The sequence below is a fragment of the Magnolia sinica genome, chromosome 4 (assembly GCF_029962835.1).
Source record: "Magnolia sinica isolate HGM2019 chromosome 4, MsV1, whole genome shotgun sequence".
Lineage (NCBI taxonomy): Eukaryota > Viridiplantae > Streptophyta > Magnoliopsida > Magnoliales > Magnoliaceae > Magnolia > Magnolia sinica.
Window position 1 is genome coordinate 20,495,898 of NC_080576.1, and position 15,780 is coordinate 20,511,677.

General features: G+C 39.1%; 1 protein-coding gene across 1 annotated transcript in view; it reads left to right on the forward strand.

The window, feature by feature from the left end:
* LOC131242709 (protein STICHEL) overlaps positions 1-15,780 on the forward strand; it is a 36,891-nt gene that overhangs the window by 15,145 nt on the left and 5,966 nt on the right. Inside the window, exons 2-3 of the mRNA XM_058241532.1 lie at positions 100-2,256; positions 3,352-3,571. Coding sequence (XP_058097515.1) covers positions 274-2,256; positions 3,352-3,571 — 2,203 coding nt within the window. The 5' untranslated portion in view covers positions 100-273. The remainder of the gene's footprint in view (positions 1-99; positions 2,257-3,351; positions 3,572-15,780) is intronic.

A 15,780-nucleotide genomic window follows, 5' to 3' on the forward strand; every position in this document is an offset into this window, starting at 1 on the left:
GTTTATGCAGCATTTAAATGTTGACCAAATTGCTCATTAATAGATTTGTTATTTTTTTTCTTTTTTGCTTTTTTCCTTTTTTGTTGGGTGGCATTGCAGAATGAAGGTATGGTCTCTATTATTTGTTCACCACTTTGAGATTTATTTGGTATTATTGAATTCAATGTTGGATTTTGAGGTTATACAGAAAGATTGTGAGGATTTCTTTTAGACACTTGAATGGATATTGAAACAAGCAATTGGGGCCCTTCGGTTATTGAAGAGTAAGAGAAAATGTCAGATGCTTGTGTTGATCCAAGTGGTCTTCACTTGAAGAAGGAACTTACTGCCCTTAGAAAGGCGCGATTCTTACGTGACCCCGAAACTAGTTCGTCTTGGAGGTCCCCTTTGAGTTCTAGATCAGTAGCTGCTACTTATAGTTGGAACTGCGGAACTGGGGCTAGAGGAGACTCCAATGGAGCTGGTACCTCCTCGGGATTGTTTGAACTTGACTCAACTCTACCTTCAAGAAGCGAAAACAATCAGAAAAAGGTGTTCCTCTACAACTGGAAGCATCAGTCTAGCAAATCAATCGATACTGGTGTGACTCCAGATGGTGACAACATGCAAAGATTTGTTCCACAAAGCCCTGAAGACAGCTTTAGTGATGTTCAAAAGGGAGATGGGGACACAAATCTTAATGGCCCTATAACTGCCTTCAGAGTCCGAGGGATGACTTCAGAGACTCCTACAAGAAGAGTGGCTAGGAAGTTTAAGAAAAGTACCATCTCATCAAAACAGTATATTGTCAGGAACTCTCCGATTTCGGAGCAGCTGGATCTTCCATCCAGCTCTTTAAAAGCACTTTCCATTGGGCAGTCTGATGATACAGATTACTGCAATTCCGAGGATTTGCAGATTTCAGACCACAAATTTGCACGACGAGCAGGGTACACTTCCTGCTTGTCATCACCATTTCTGTCACACTATGAAAATTGGTCCCACTCATCGAAAATACTAAAAAGTACCCGAAAGGGGGACTTGTCTTGTTCTTACACCCCTGCATCGACTAGTTCTTATAACAGATACAGAGGTCAATACCCCAGCACCACCGGATCTTGGGATTGTACTACAACTTCATTTGATGGGGATGAAGTGGATCAGTTGGATTTACTGAGACAGAAAGGATGTGGTATTCCTTGCTATTGGTCAAAAAGGACAAAGCGTGGAGGCCGCGGAAGTTGTTCTCCTTCACTTTCTGATACCCTGAGGAAAACGGGAAGTAGCATCCTCTGTGGAAGCCAGAGGATGCATCGTAAAAGACGGTCATCGACTTCAAACAAGCAGAGAACTGTTTCAAAATCTGTCCATAGCCTGCCCTTGCTGACCAACAGCTGTGAAGGTGGAGGGTCATCGATAGATACAGTGAGTGACGAGCTTTTGACTAATTTTGATGAGCTTGATTTGGAAGCTTTGAGCCGTTTAGATGGAAGAAGATCGTTGAGCTGCAAAAGCCAAGAAAGGCTGGAACTTGCACTAACAGTGAGAGCTGAGAAAGCTCCAGACAGCAGAAGCCTGAACCAGAAGTATAGACCCAGGTCTTTTGATGAATTGGTCGGGCAGAGTATCGTTGTTCAGTCACTTAATAACGCAATTTTAAGGGGTAGGATAGCCCCCGTTTATCTTTTTCAAGGTCCTCATGGGACAGGAAAGACATCAACAGCAAGGGTGTTTGCAGCGGCTTTGAACTGCCAATCAACTGGAGAAGCCAAGCCATGTGGGTTCTGCAGCGAGTGTACTGATGTTGCCTCTGGAAAGAGCATGGACATCATGGAAGTGGATGCTGCCCATAAAAAGGGAATAGATAGAGTTAGGCATGTTTTGAAGAAATTGTCTGGGTCCCAGTCTTTTTCGCGGTACAGAGTCTTCATTATCAAAGGATGCCACATGTTACCATCCAAGGCATGGTCAGCGTTTCTAAAGTTCCTTGAAGAACCACCATCACTTGTTGTTTTCTTGTTTGTAACTACTGATCCAGACAGTCTGCCCCGAGCTGTTGTATCGCGGTGTCAGAAATACCTTTTCCCCAAGATCAAAGATGCCGATATAGTAACCAGGTTGAAGAAGCTTTCTGCCGAAGAGAATATGGATTTTGAGTTGGATGCTCTAGACCTGATTGCTTTGAATTCTGACGGTTCACTTCGAGATGCAGAAATGATGTTGGACCAGTTGAGTTTACTGGGCAAACGGATCACAGCATCTCTAGTAAACGATCTTGTAAGTTTGTTTCCTGCTTTCCACATGATTTTCTTTTTCAGTCTCACAAATCTCTCTCAAATTTCTTTTGACATGGTTTAGGCCATTGTGTGAAAACTTGGATTCAACCTACAAATTGGTCTTTTAGTGGCTGAGTTCAATTTGGCCAAATCAATTAGAAACTTGCAGATATATTTTTTTTGAAGATGCAATTTGACCCAGTTCTCCAAAAATGGTTTACATACCATTGGCCACTGTTATGCATTATGGGTCTGTAAAGGCCGTTATGGAAAAATGGCCTGTGATGGTCCGTTACGGGACAAAAATCTGTAAGGGCTTATATTGTAACGTATAGCCATTGTTATTGAATGCCTTGAATTTGAAATTGATGGTTATTGATTAATTGTAGTGCTAGATCGATGCTGAGCGCACAATCCAGTGGTATTGGTACCATCATAAGCTTAGGGTGGTACTAAGCGAATGTGGAGCTCATGTGATGTACTTCCCCATTCAGCCTGTTTATTAGATGTGTCACCTCCAAAAAACCCTATGCCCAAAATTTGGCCTGATCCAGAAAATGTGGGCCACAGCAAATGGCGCTATTTGTGAGGGCATGTCCACCTTTGAATTCCACAGAGCCCACCTGAGTCGCAAAGCAGCCTGAATCTGGCATGACCTTCATCTCGACTGGATGAAGCACAGTCTGCTCCTCCACGTTAATCAACGGATGACATTCCCTCTCAATATATTCCCTGTGCTGTGGCCCCTCAAGAGTTTTGGATCGGTTTGATTTTTCGGCACTGGTGGTTTTTTGAGGTGACCCATCTTATGGATGGGTTGGACTGTGAATGCATCAGTTTTGGACCCCACATCGTCCCGGGACCACCATAAGCTTATGGTGGTACTGGTGCCACTGGAGTGCACCCCCTTGATACCCAGTCCCTAGTTAAGCTGATTTGACTCAGATGAGTTCCATATCAGTCAGAGACTTCTTGGAAGACTCTAGGCTGATGCATCTTATCTGCTTGGGAACTTGAAAGATGTTAGGAAACTTGTCTACACTTTTTTATATATTGCGATTTGAATCAAACAGTCTCATGTCTGTTACTACTATAGGTTGGTGTTGTTCCAGATGAGAAACTACTGGATCTCTTGGAGTTAGCCATGTCATCAGATACTGCAGAAACAGTGAAAAGAGCTCGTGAACTGATGGATTCTGGAATCGATCCCATGGCCTTGATGTCTCAATTAGCAGACCTTATCATGGATATTATTACTGGAACTCAACGGTTGGGCAATGCCAAAAGTAGTGGTGCATTTTTTGCTGGGCGAAGTTGTAAGTACCTACTATCCTGCAGTCTCTTAATGGAGCAAGCTTTCAGATTGCACGGAATGGAAAATGTGTGGCATTTTTTAAATGTTTTCTACTTCGGTGCCATTTGGTGAACTGAAAAATAAGTACTGAAAAGTAATTTAAGTGCTGGAAACTTAAAATGCTTAATTTTAGTACTTATTAAGTACTGAAAAATCTATTTGGTAATTCGTCTGAAAAAAGTAATGATATCTGAAATTAAGCACTTTTTTCACAAAAACATGTTTGGTAAACACAAACCATAAATGTCTGAAAATTGGCAATTTTTCATATTTGCCCTTATTGTCTTAATTTCTATCTTTCGTAGCTGCTATTGTCATGCCACCGAATTTAACACACCTATGTCCAATTCATATACATCTCTCAAACAAAATCTTTCGATTGATGGACCATGTACTATATTCCAGTGTTTGCAATATTGATACTATCGGCTGATATTATTGGTACCGCAGTCCAGCGATACGAAACCCGCCAGAAGAGACTAAGAATTTTTTTATTGTGCGTAAATATTCAAAAAAATTGGGGAAAAAAAAAAATGAGGGAAACTTTCAACAAGGTGGATTTCTGTACTTGTAGAAGAGATTGCCTTGATCGGAAGTTGCATTTGGTGGGCGATTCGAATTGAAGTGTGCCATTCGTAGATTAGTGCAAAGAAAATCTCCAATTCCCTTTTTTTCTTTCTTCGAATAAATTATTGCTTGAAAACGGAAGTGATTTCGGAAGATACAATGAAAAAATATGGAGAAATCACGAGATTTGGGTGAGAATTTAGGGTTTTGGGGTTCTGGAAGGTTGGAACCCTCTCTGCTTAAAAAAATGGCTTTCAAGCCCTTTTTTTATCGTGTGCGGTTGGACGCAGATTTCATGTAAAAGCCTTTTGTGCATGAAGTTCCTGCGTTGGGATGCTAGGTGGGGCCCACCGTGATGTTTGTGAGAAATCTGCCATGTCCATTTGTTTTGTGAGCTCATTTTAAAACATGCAACCGAAGATGAGGTGGATCCAAAACTCGGGTGGGCCACACGAGAGGAAACAATAGGGATTTAGTGACCATCGTTGAAATGTTTTTATGGCCACAGAAGTTTCGTATTAAGATATGTTTCTCATGTTTTCACTTCATCCCAGTGGGAATGACCTCATAAACGGTTTGGATGGCATATAAACATCAAAGTGGAGCCTAGGAAAGTTTCAATGGTAGGAAACTCTTTCCCCAGTTTTCCCTCTCATATGGCCCACTTAAGTTTTGGATCGGCCTCATTTTTGGTCACATGTCCTCAAAATGAGCTTGCAAAATGGATGGACGGGGTGGATTTCTCACAAGCATCACAGTGGGCCCCACCTTGTATACCAACGTAGGAACTTCTTGTTAAAGGCTTTAGCAGGAAATCCACATCTTGCATGGATTGGGAGCCTTGGAGACGAACGGTCCTATCAGGGGCTCTATTGGGCCCACCATGTTATGTGTTTTATCCACACCTTCCATCCATTTTGATATGTCATTTTAGGGTATAAGCCCAAAGTGTAGGTAGATATAAGGCTCAAGTGGACCACATGACAGGAAGTCATGGTAATAATGATATCCACCGCAAGGTGTTCCGTAACGGTAACGGTGGCCGTAACGGCCACCATTGTTTCCTTTATGATACGGGGCATAACGGCTGTTACGGCCCTGTAACGGCTGTTACGGTCTCTCTTTTTTATTTTTTTATTTATTGAAAAAACTCCCGAAAAACCTATATCTGCCTTGTAATGTTGATTAAAAAGTATGAAAAACCTGTATATGTCCCGTAATAGACCATTACGGGACTATTATGACCTTTATAGGGGATGTAACGTGCTGTTAATGGCAATCAAAGTCATTTTTTTCATAACGGTTGTTATGGGCGTTACGACCCCGTAACGTGTAACGGTTGCCACCGTTACCTTTACGTAACGGCCTTTATGGCACACCATGATCCACTGTTGAAGCTTTCCTAGGGCCCATCGTGATGTTTATTTGCCATCCAACCTGTTCATAAGGTCTGACTAGGGTGTGCCAAATCGGTTATGTATCGGCCGATACGTAATGGTAACAGTGCGAACCGTTACCCGTTTCGGGGCCGTATCGGCCGATACGATTTTTTGTACCCGTATTGGCCGATACGGGCCCGTTACGGGGTGTAACGGCCGTAACGGGCCGTTACGGGCCCGTAACGGATGATGTTTTAATTGTAGTAGAACATGTTAATATACATTTTACAGATTTGGGGTGCCATTTTATATTTTTTTAATATTTTTTCTATTTACGCATTTATTTTGGCCCTTTTTTTGAAAATTCGAAAAATCATTTTTAATGGTTGTTGAATATTGGATTTGCCTCATTTTTGCATTTATTTCGGCCCTTTTTTGAAAATTCGAAAAATCATTTTTAATGATTCCTGTTTTAATGATGTCATATGGTGAACAGATTTGGGGTCCCATTTTATATTTTTTTCTATTTACGCATTTATTTCGCCCCTTTTTTTGAAATGATTATTTTTCTGTTTTAATGATGTCATATGATGTGTTAATCATAGTAGAACATGTTAATGTGCATTTTACATATTTGGGGTCCCATTTTATATTTTTTAAATATTTTTTTCTATTTACGCATGAATTTTGCCCCTTTTTTTTAAAATTCTATTCATTCTAATATATTTACACAAACACCTAATGTAAGATATTTTCATATTACATTCATTCTAATATATCTATCATTGATAGTAGATAGTTAAAAAATTAAATATATGAATTTTGTAGTCCAATACAACTTCTCACCAAAGAGTGGACCGTTACACCACCATAAACATGTTCCAATTTATAAATGAATGCATATTTGAAATGCCTAGAATATTCCGGATTTAATCCATATTTTTTCATATTTTTTTGGCAAAAAAACAATTTTGCGCCGTTACGGGCCGTTACTTACACCAGCACATCTCAACATAATAAAATAATGGGAACTCTGCGGGCTTCGCAATGATGTATGTGCTATATATATCCACTCCGACTGTTCATTTCTTTAGATCATTTTAGCCTATGAACCTAAAAATGGGGTAGAGCCAAAGCACAAGTGGACCACACCAAAGATAATAGTGGTTTCAATGGTGGTGTCATTATTCCCACCGTTTCCCATGATGTGGTCCACTTGATCTCTGGATCAGCCCCATTTTTTTGGCTCAGGCTTTAAAATGTTCTGAAAAAAATGGCATGGATACAATGCATGGGGCCCACGCAATTTGCATCGTTTTTTGAGCCAAGACCAATAAAAAAGTAAAGATGCCAACGTTAGGAATTGAAGAGTGGATTAGGTGAGACCCCAAACTCACCAAAGACAATGCGACCCTTGATGTGGGTCCCACCTTATTTTATGTATTATGTATCCATGTCGTTCATCCGTTTTTCCAAATCATTTGTGTATTATCCAAAAAATGAAAGCACATCCAATTATCAGGTGGACCATTCCAAAGGAAAAAGTGGTGATTGACTATTAATGGGCCACTAAAGTTCTGGATCTATATGATATTTGTTTTTTCCTTTCATCCAGGCTTATGTGAACTCATCAACAAATTGGATGGTAAATAAACACTACAGAAACATTAAGGTGAGCCCTAAGAAGGTTTTAATGGTAGGGCCTTCGATCAATATTGTTTCCTATGGCATGATCCACTTGATAATTGGATATGCTTCATTTTTTTGGGATGGTGCTGAAATTAAGGTGGCAAAGCAGATGGACGGTGTGGATGTACATATCTTAATACATTTATAAATGTTATGCATTATATTTGAATATAGTTGCCTTAGTTCAATTAGACAGCGCATAACTTAGGATCCTATACAAAGGAAACCTATTGTGTGCACTGTTTTTTAGATGTTATGATTTAAAAGTGTGCATTAAGGTCTTTTTTAACAATACCTGAAGTTTCATTGAAAAATTCAACTATTTTCCCAATGTTTTCTCATGTTTCTCAAAAAGCGCAATAAATTATGCGGTGCAAACGATATATCCCGTGCGATAACCAATATGTATTTGTATCCCAAGGGTGCGATGCATTGTGCAATACCGATATTTCGAACATTGCTATATTCTTCTTATTAGAATAATCATAACCCTTGAATTGGACAACTAATAAGAGAAGCACAACATCTCATATTTAACTGATAAAGGTCGATTTAAAGGTTAGTATCATCTAATATTTATCATCATCATCATCATCATCATCATCATTATTTTTGCATGGTCCATCCATAGTGGGCCCCATGTTGACAATATTGTTGATCATGAAACCAATGGACCCACATATACAAACAAAACTCGAGATATGACTCGTACTCAGGTGGAGCATCATATAACTCCCATTATCGATAAATGACTCACAATGCATGATGATGTGGCACACTAGCAGAAATTAGGTTATTCATCTCTAGGGTCCCACCTACATCATGCTTTTGGTTCGATGACCTTGAAACCTTGGTTAAAAAAATATTCTTATTGCATCGAATAAATGGGCCACACATATACTAATTTTTATTTGATAGGTGTGTCATGCCACCAAATTTTTATCATCCACCAGTCAACAATTTCTAGGTTAAAACAATTACAACCATCCCATTCCCATCAATGGCATTCAATCACCACTTTTCTCGTGTTGTGGTCCACCTAAGATTGGGATTGGTCTCTTTTTTGATCTCATGCCTTAAAATAAGTTGGCAAAATGGATGAACCGTGTGGCTAAGATACATATGGTGGTGGGGCCCACGGAACACTATCATGTACAATCCATGTAACCTACCCGTGTATGCCATCCCCTAGGTGATCCTAAAAAAATGCAATGGCCCACCTTGATGTCTATGTGTAATCCATGCCTTCCACCATTTCACTAGATTATTTTAGGGCACGAGCTAAAAAATGCGACAGATCCAAATCTTAGGTGGACCACACCATAGGAAACAATGGTAATTAAACGCACACCATTAAAAAACTTCCTAGGACACAAAAGTTTTTGGATCAAGCCGATGTTTGTGTTTTCCCTTCATCCATGTTTGTGTAACTTACTCAATAGGTTGGATGGGAAATAAACTTCATAGTGGGCCATAGGAAGTTTTTAATGGTGGGCGTTCAATCACCAGTTTTCCTTTGTTGTGGTCCACTTGTGATTTGGATTGGCTTATTTTTATTTATTTATTTATTTATCTATTTTTGTCTCATGCCCTAAAAGAAGTAAAAAAATGGATGGATGGTGTGGATAAACACATACATCATGGTGGGGTCAATGGAGCACCGATATGTTTAATCCATTTAACCTATGCATGCCACCCTCTCAGTATGCAATTTGCCTGAGGACTGTATATGTGCCCTAGGCCATAAAAAAATGAGATGGCCCACCTTGATGTCTTTGAGAAATCCATGCAGTCCCACCAATTTTTCTAGCTTATTTTAGGGTATGAGCCAAAAAATGAGGTAGGTCCAATTCTCGAGTGGGCCACACCATAGGAAACTGTGGTAATTAAAAGCCGACCATTAAAAACTTCTTGGGTGCCACAAAAGTTTTGGATGAAGTTGATATTTATGTTTTCCCATCATCCAGGTCTGTGTGACCTAATCAACAGGTTGGATGGCAAATAACATTACGGTGGGTCCTAGGAAGTTTCTAATGGTAGGTGTCAATGTTGTCAAATCACCTAAGTGATTGTATTTAACCACCACTGTGTGATCGCACAATAAATTTTTTTTTATTTGATTTTTTTAAATCATTAAAAAAAAAGAAAAATAATAATTTTTTTTGGGGAAAAATCTGTTTTTTCCCCATAAAGGCTTCACTACTCCCAACAATTTTTGAACTAATTTGTGAATATTAGTAAGTATATTACCTATACTATCTAACCTATTAGTAATTAAATATTAACAATAACTTATTAATAAAAAGAAAAAACTTAATACTTTTTTTGATAAATAAAATTTAGAAAGTACAAACTACTAATCTACTAACTATAATACTATATACATTGTTCCCTCTACCATTGTGGCACATCACCACCATCGTCATCGTCATCATCATTGTCAAAGTCACCTTATCCTTCAACATACAAGTCATCTTCTTATGTTTCTTCATTGTTTGTCCGCACAAGTTGCTCATTCACATCTAATGGTCGAGCATCTTTTTCTTGTACTTCTTCAATCTCAATATCATCATCGTCTTCTCTTTAATTGCTTCACGCATGCCTCATGTTATTGCTCGCCCCTCCAGTTCCTCTTCTCTGTCGTTGTGATTGAGAACAGTCACCAGGTGCCGATCCATAAGCGGCGTCTTCTAATTGGGCCTATGTAAGGAACTTGCCGGCAAAGACTGGATCCTTTGTCTCCACAAGCCACTCACTATCTACCTCTAAATCACCTAGGCTGATAGGATCATAGAATCCAGACCTTTCTCGCCTCGTCCAAAATCTTTCTCGCAGCTTCTGGTTATATTAGATGAAGACTTGGTCGTTGAGTTTTTTTCTTGTTCGATACAATTTTTTTTTTCCGTGTGAATCTGCATACCAATATTATCAATTTTAGCATTAAAATTTGAAAATAAAAGTAAATTGTAGAAATTTAAGTTGTAATTTATAAACCTTACCTATTCAAGTGTACTCCATGTGCGCTTGCCACTGCTCAAAGAACACGTAAGGTTAAGAATTCTCATGGCCAACTTTTCTAGTGTCAGATCTCTCCCTTACTTCATGATATAAGGGGGTTTAAACTCATGTCGAAATTGACCTCTAAATTCAACCATAACTTAAAAACCCTTCATGGCCACCTGCCTCAAGCAAGGGTATTTTTACACCGGACTCGAGTGAGGTGGCCTGTGTGAAGCAGGAGCACACTCTGGGTGGGTGGCCCGTGTGAGACGGGTGGCTCGTGTGACGCATGATCCATGTGAAGTGGGGCTTGGGCTGTGAGATAAAGGGATTGATTTGCCATTATTTATCAGTTTGAGCTTTTAGAGTAAGTGGTTAGTTGTCCTACATCAGTACTGAATCGTGGTTTTTCGAGCATGCTTATCCATGTATTCCATGATTTCCCTACGGATCTCCGGAATAATATTGAGACATGCTCCTGCATATGCTCCCGATGTGTGCACAATGTGTTGTTTATGCCAAGCGAATACCACCAGAACATATAAATTCGCATAGGTCATGCACTACTTGGGACTTTTCATTGGCACTTTGATAGTGCCCATATTTCCAACCTGGGTCATTTGACTTTGTCTTTAAAATAGAAGATTGGAAAGAGGACATGATGACACTATGTAATAACCTAGTAGGGTAGAGTAGTTGACCGTGGTGTGTGTATGTGACTATGAGTGTGTTTTAGAATTTGGAGTATATTAATCTAAGTAGTAAGTACTAAACTAAATAAGTAGTAAGTAGTGCGTACTACTAAATAAGTATTATTTAGTATAATGAGCAAGTGCTAACTACTAAGTAGTAAGTAAATACTATTGAGTAATAAATGGAGTAAATAGTTTAAAATTCAGAGAGAGAGAGAGAGAGAGAGAGAGAGGTAAATAGTTTAAAATTCAGAGAGAGAGAGAGAGAGTCTTGAGTCCTTGGAACTTGGAACTTCTCTTGACTCTTGAGTTGAGCGACTTGAGTCTTGTATCTTGATAAATGATAATTCTAAAAAGAAATCAAGAACAATAGATCACACAAACACTAGTTAGAAACTTAGACTAGAGATTAGAAATTAAAAAAGTTCGAAACTTAGAATAAGAGATTAGAGTGGAGATTGAAAATTATAATAATAAGAGAATAGAATTATGGAAGAAATGAGAGTGAATAGTATAGAGTGATTGAATCCTTGATTCTTCTTCTTGCTTCTTGACTAGATCTTGATTCTTGCTTCTTGATAAAGTGAATAGTATGATTATATGAAAGAGATTAAGACTAAGAGTGAGAATGAGAGCTTTAGAATGATGTGTGAGAGCAAGAGAGTATTTTAGGATGTATATATTGCAAGTGGAGGATGAGGAAGAGTGCCTTTTTATAGGCAAAACTTTCGGGAAAAAAAATTTAATGCTCCAACAGTCAGATTTTTTACCGTTGGAGGGTATGCGATTGCATACCATCCATATGGCCTATGCGACCATCGCATATGCCATATGGGTGGCATTATACAATTATGCGGTCTCTTTAGAAAACATTGGTTGGTGTTCCATCACCATTGTTTTCCTATGGTGTGGTCCACTTGAGACTTGGATTTGCCTCATTTTTGGGCTCATGCCCTAGAATAATTATCCAAAATGGATGGATATCATGGAAAAATTGCATACATCATGGTGGGGCCCACGGAGAACCATCTACTAGCCACCTTGCTATTAGCACCTTTAGTAGGAAATCTATGTCTGCACACCATGCAATCGGGCGCAGTTTCGGTGGATTCGAGGTTAGTGGGATCACCATGATGTAATTTCCTTTCATCCACATTGTCCATCTGTATTGAAAACTCATTTTAGGGCATGACCTAAAAAATGAAGTAGATCCAAATCTTTGGTGGACCATAGTAAAAATAATAATTGACCATTAAAAATTTCTTGTGGGCCGCAAAAGTTTTGGATCAAACTGATGTTTGTGGTCTCTTCATCCAAGTCTTTGTGACCTTATCAACGGGTTGGATGGAAAATAAACATTTCGGTGGACCCCATGAAGTTTCTAATGGTGGGGATTCAGTCAAGATTGTTTCCTATGGTGTGGTCCACCTGAGATTTGGATCTACTTCATTTTTTGGATCATAGCCTAAAATGAGCTTTTAATACGAATGGACAATGTGGATGTAAGGAAAATACATCACGGTGGGCCCCACAATTAGGGATCCCACCCACGTTGTTGGATATGTGGATCCACTAAAGTTACGCACACACAATTCGCTTCTGTCCACAATCTGCGTCCTGAACTTCATGCGACAATGCTTGGAAGCTAGGTGGGGCCCATTGTGATGTTGTGAGAAATCCACCTTGTCCATCAATTTTTCGAGCTCATTCTAGGACATAAGATGAAAAATGAGGGGGATGTAGAACTCAAGTGGGCCATGCGAGAGGAAACAATGATTATTGAACGAATATTGTTGAGACATTCATAGGGCCACATGAGTTTCATATCGAGATAAGTTGGTGTTTTTTTTTAAAACTCCAAGAAGATTTCAATGTTAGGAATTTCTTTCCCCATTTTTTACTTGTGTGGCCCACTTGAGTTCTGGATCCTCGTCATTTTTGGCCTTCTGCCTTAAAATGAGCTTGAAAAAGGATGGTCGGGATGGATTTCTCACAAACATCATGGTGGCCCCCACCTAACTTTCTAACAAGCATCGCAGGTGCGACAGGCTATTGCTGGAAATTTGCGTTCGTCTGCATAGTAGTCACCTCACTATGTGTTGATGTGGCAAAATTCTGTGGGCCCACCATAATGTATGCATTAGATCCACACTGTCCATCCATTGTCTTAGATCATTTTAGGTCATGAACCCAAAAACAAGGCAGATTTGAAGCTCAAGTGGGCCACACCACAGAAAACAGTGGAGATTGAATGTCTACCATTGAAAAATTCTTGGGGGCGATAGAAGTTTTGGTTCAAGTTGATATTTGTGTTTTCCCTTCATCCAGGTATGTGTGACCTCATGAATTGATTTGATGGCAAATAAACATCATGGTGGGCCCTAGGAAGGTTTCAACGGTGGCTATCATTATCCCCACAACACTTTGTGCTGTGGTCCACTTGAGCTTTGGGTCTGCCTCGGTTTTTGACTCATGCCCTAAAATGATTTGGCAAAATGGATGGACGGTGTGGATGTAACACATACATCATGATGGGGGCAAATCACTTTGGCACGTCAACCCCGCTTCTACCCACCCTATGCAATTAGCCCTGTCGAGACTTACAATTGAAGTTATTAGAGGAAGGTTAAAGTTGTCATTTTAAAAAAGTTTATCTTAAAATCACTTACTGCTTTCCATGTTAAGTGAAAGGAAGGAAGCTTTAAAAAACCTTGATTTTTTCAGCGAAAATCTTAATTAAGCGCTTAATGTTTTGGATTTACCAAACATCCTGAATCAGGGGAAATCACTGAAAATGGCCCATTTTAGTGATAAGCGCAGAAAATAAGTTTTACCAAACAGGCCCTTATTGTCCTAATTATCTTTAAGATATCATTCACTTAAGATCTGAAAATACAAAAATATCTACATCTTTGGCACTATTTTGCCCGACACATGGATGGATAGGTGAAACAATGCAACTCTTTGTCAAGTGGATGATTTCCTGTGTTTGTTCAAACCTAAATCTATGGGTGGCTAAACAAATTAATGCATCTCTTCTTTATTACCAAATTTTATTTTCACTTGATTAAAAGGGACTAAAAGAAGAAGAAAAAAAAACACATCTTCAGAATAAAGCTGAGTGAGACCAAAAATCAGTTTTGGTAAATAGTTATAGTTTTTGTAGTGCCCTTCCGCTGATGCCATGTTAACCCTGTAATGACCTAGGATTTTGGTGCATAAGTGTACATGTGCATGCATGTACACTTGCATTCAGTGAAGCACACATGCATAGGTCCATGCATACATTCATGCATCCATCATTCTATGAAACTTGTGACTATTGATATGCATTATCTATCTAATTAGGGTGAACATTGACTTATGTGATTTCTGCGTGTGTGTATGTACATATATACTTGCACTCTCATCACTGATGCCTACAAAACCAATCGTCCATTCATAAATTCATCCAATCTTAACTGTTGAACGTGCATTCAACTCAGCCAGCCTTCCACGTGTCTATCCATGTGCATGGTCATGGTATACTTCTCTAACCATCAATCTAAACTTTTCATTCGACGAACCATCTGGCAGATCCATACAAAAAAAAAAAAAAAACCCCATTTTGTACTTATTTGTCAGTGAAAGTGATCGTACGTTAACCTAGTTACGTGATTACACTCCTAAACATCTAATTATCCTAGCCGTATCTCACCATCTAACCGTATCCTCCAATTGAGTCACCCAACTATCAAAATAAATTGTCCATTTCATAGCTTATAAAGTATAATCTAAATCCACTAGTTAGTATCCAAATGGAACCCTTGTGCATGTCACGTAAGATTGGAAGAGAGGGAGCCATCGAAATTCTATTTTCGGTCCAGCATCAAGGATCATAGGTCGACAAGTAGTGAGCCATAGTTAAGTTCTACCCCAATCTAACGGTCTGAGTATAAAATACACCCAATTAAACATTGAAAGATGAAAAGGAAGAAGACATGAAGCATTCAAAACTTGTACAATAAGGTGGTGTAAAAGTAATAATGAAAAAAAAAAAGAAATGGAGAAGTATAGGTGAGTGTTGCTCATGCACCCATTTCATTCATATCTAGCCATCCATCCTTCGATCCCATTAACTATTCGAACCATTCATCATCAAAGACAATTCAACGTAATTTATTTTTCCAACCACCCTTCAATGCAATCCATTTATTCATCCGCCCATCTAAACTATTCATATATCTCAATAATCTATCCAAACCAAGTCTTCATTCTAAACCACTCATTCACCTCATTCATTCATGCATGCATTTATGAATGTGTTACACACAGGTACACCAATTAAGTACCACATGAGTGCATGTGTTCATGTACAACATACGCATGTGCACACTTGTCAAACTAAGAGAATGGATGTGGGAGTCCATATCCCGGTGTGTGGCCCACTTAAGTCTTAGACCTTCCTCATATTTGGACCCACGCCCTATCTTAATCTAACAAATCAAGGTGATAGGCTAGACTTTTATGCAGACATCATAGTAGGTCGTTGATTTTAATTGTTAAAAATAATAATAAATAAAACATTCACAGCAAGCATTGCACGTTTGCGCGTGATGAGGAGAGCTTCTCTCTCGTTTCTCTATCACTTCTGTCTTTTTCTCACCATGCGCTATTCGGGGTGGATTCCTGGATCCACCGCATCTTTATCCTATTAAGGTGGGGCCCAAACCAATGATCTGGACCATCCATTGGACTGCCCTACCAAATCAACCACCCCTTATATAATTTTTTTTATAACATACATGTTTTCCGTCTGCACATTACTACCAAGACTCTCCTTCTACTCCTTCACATCTTCACAA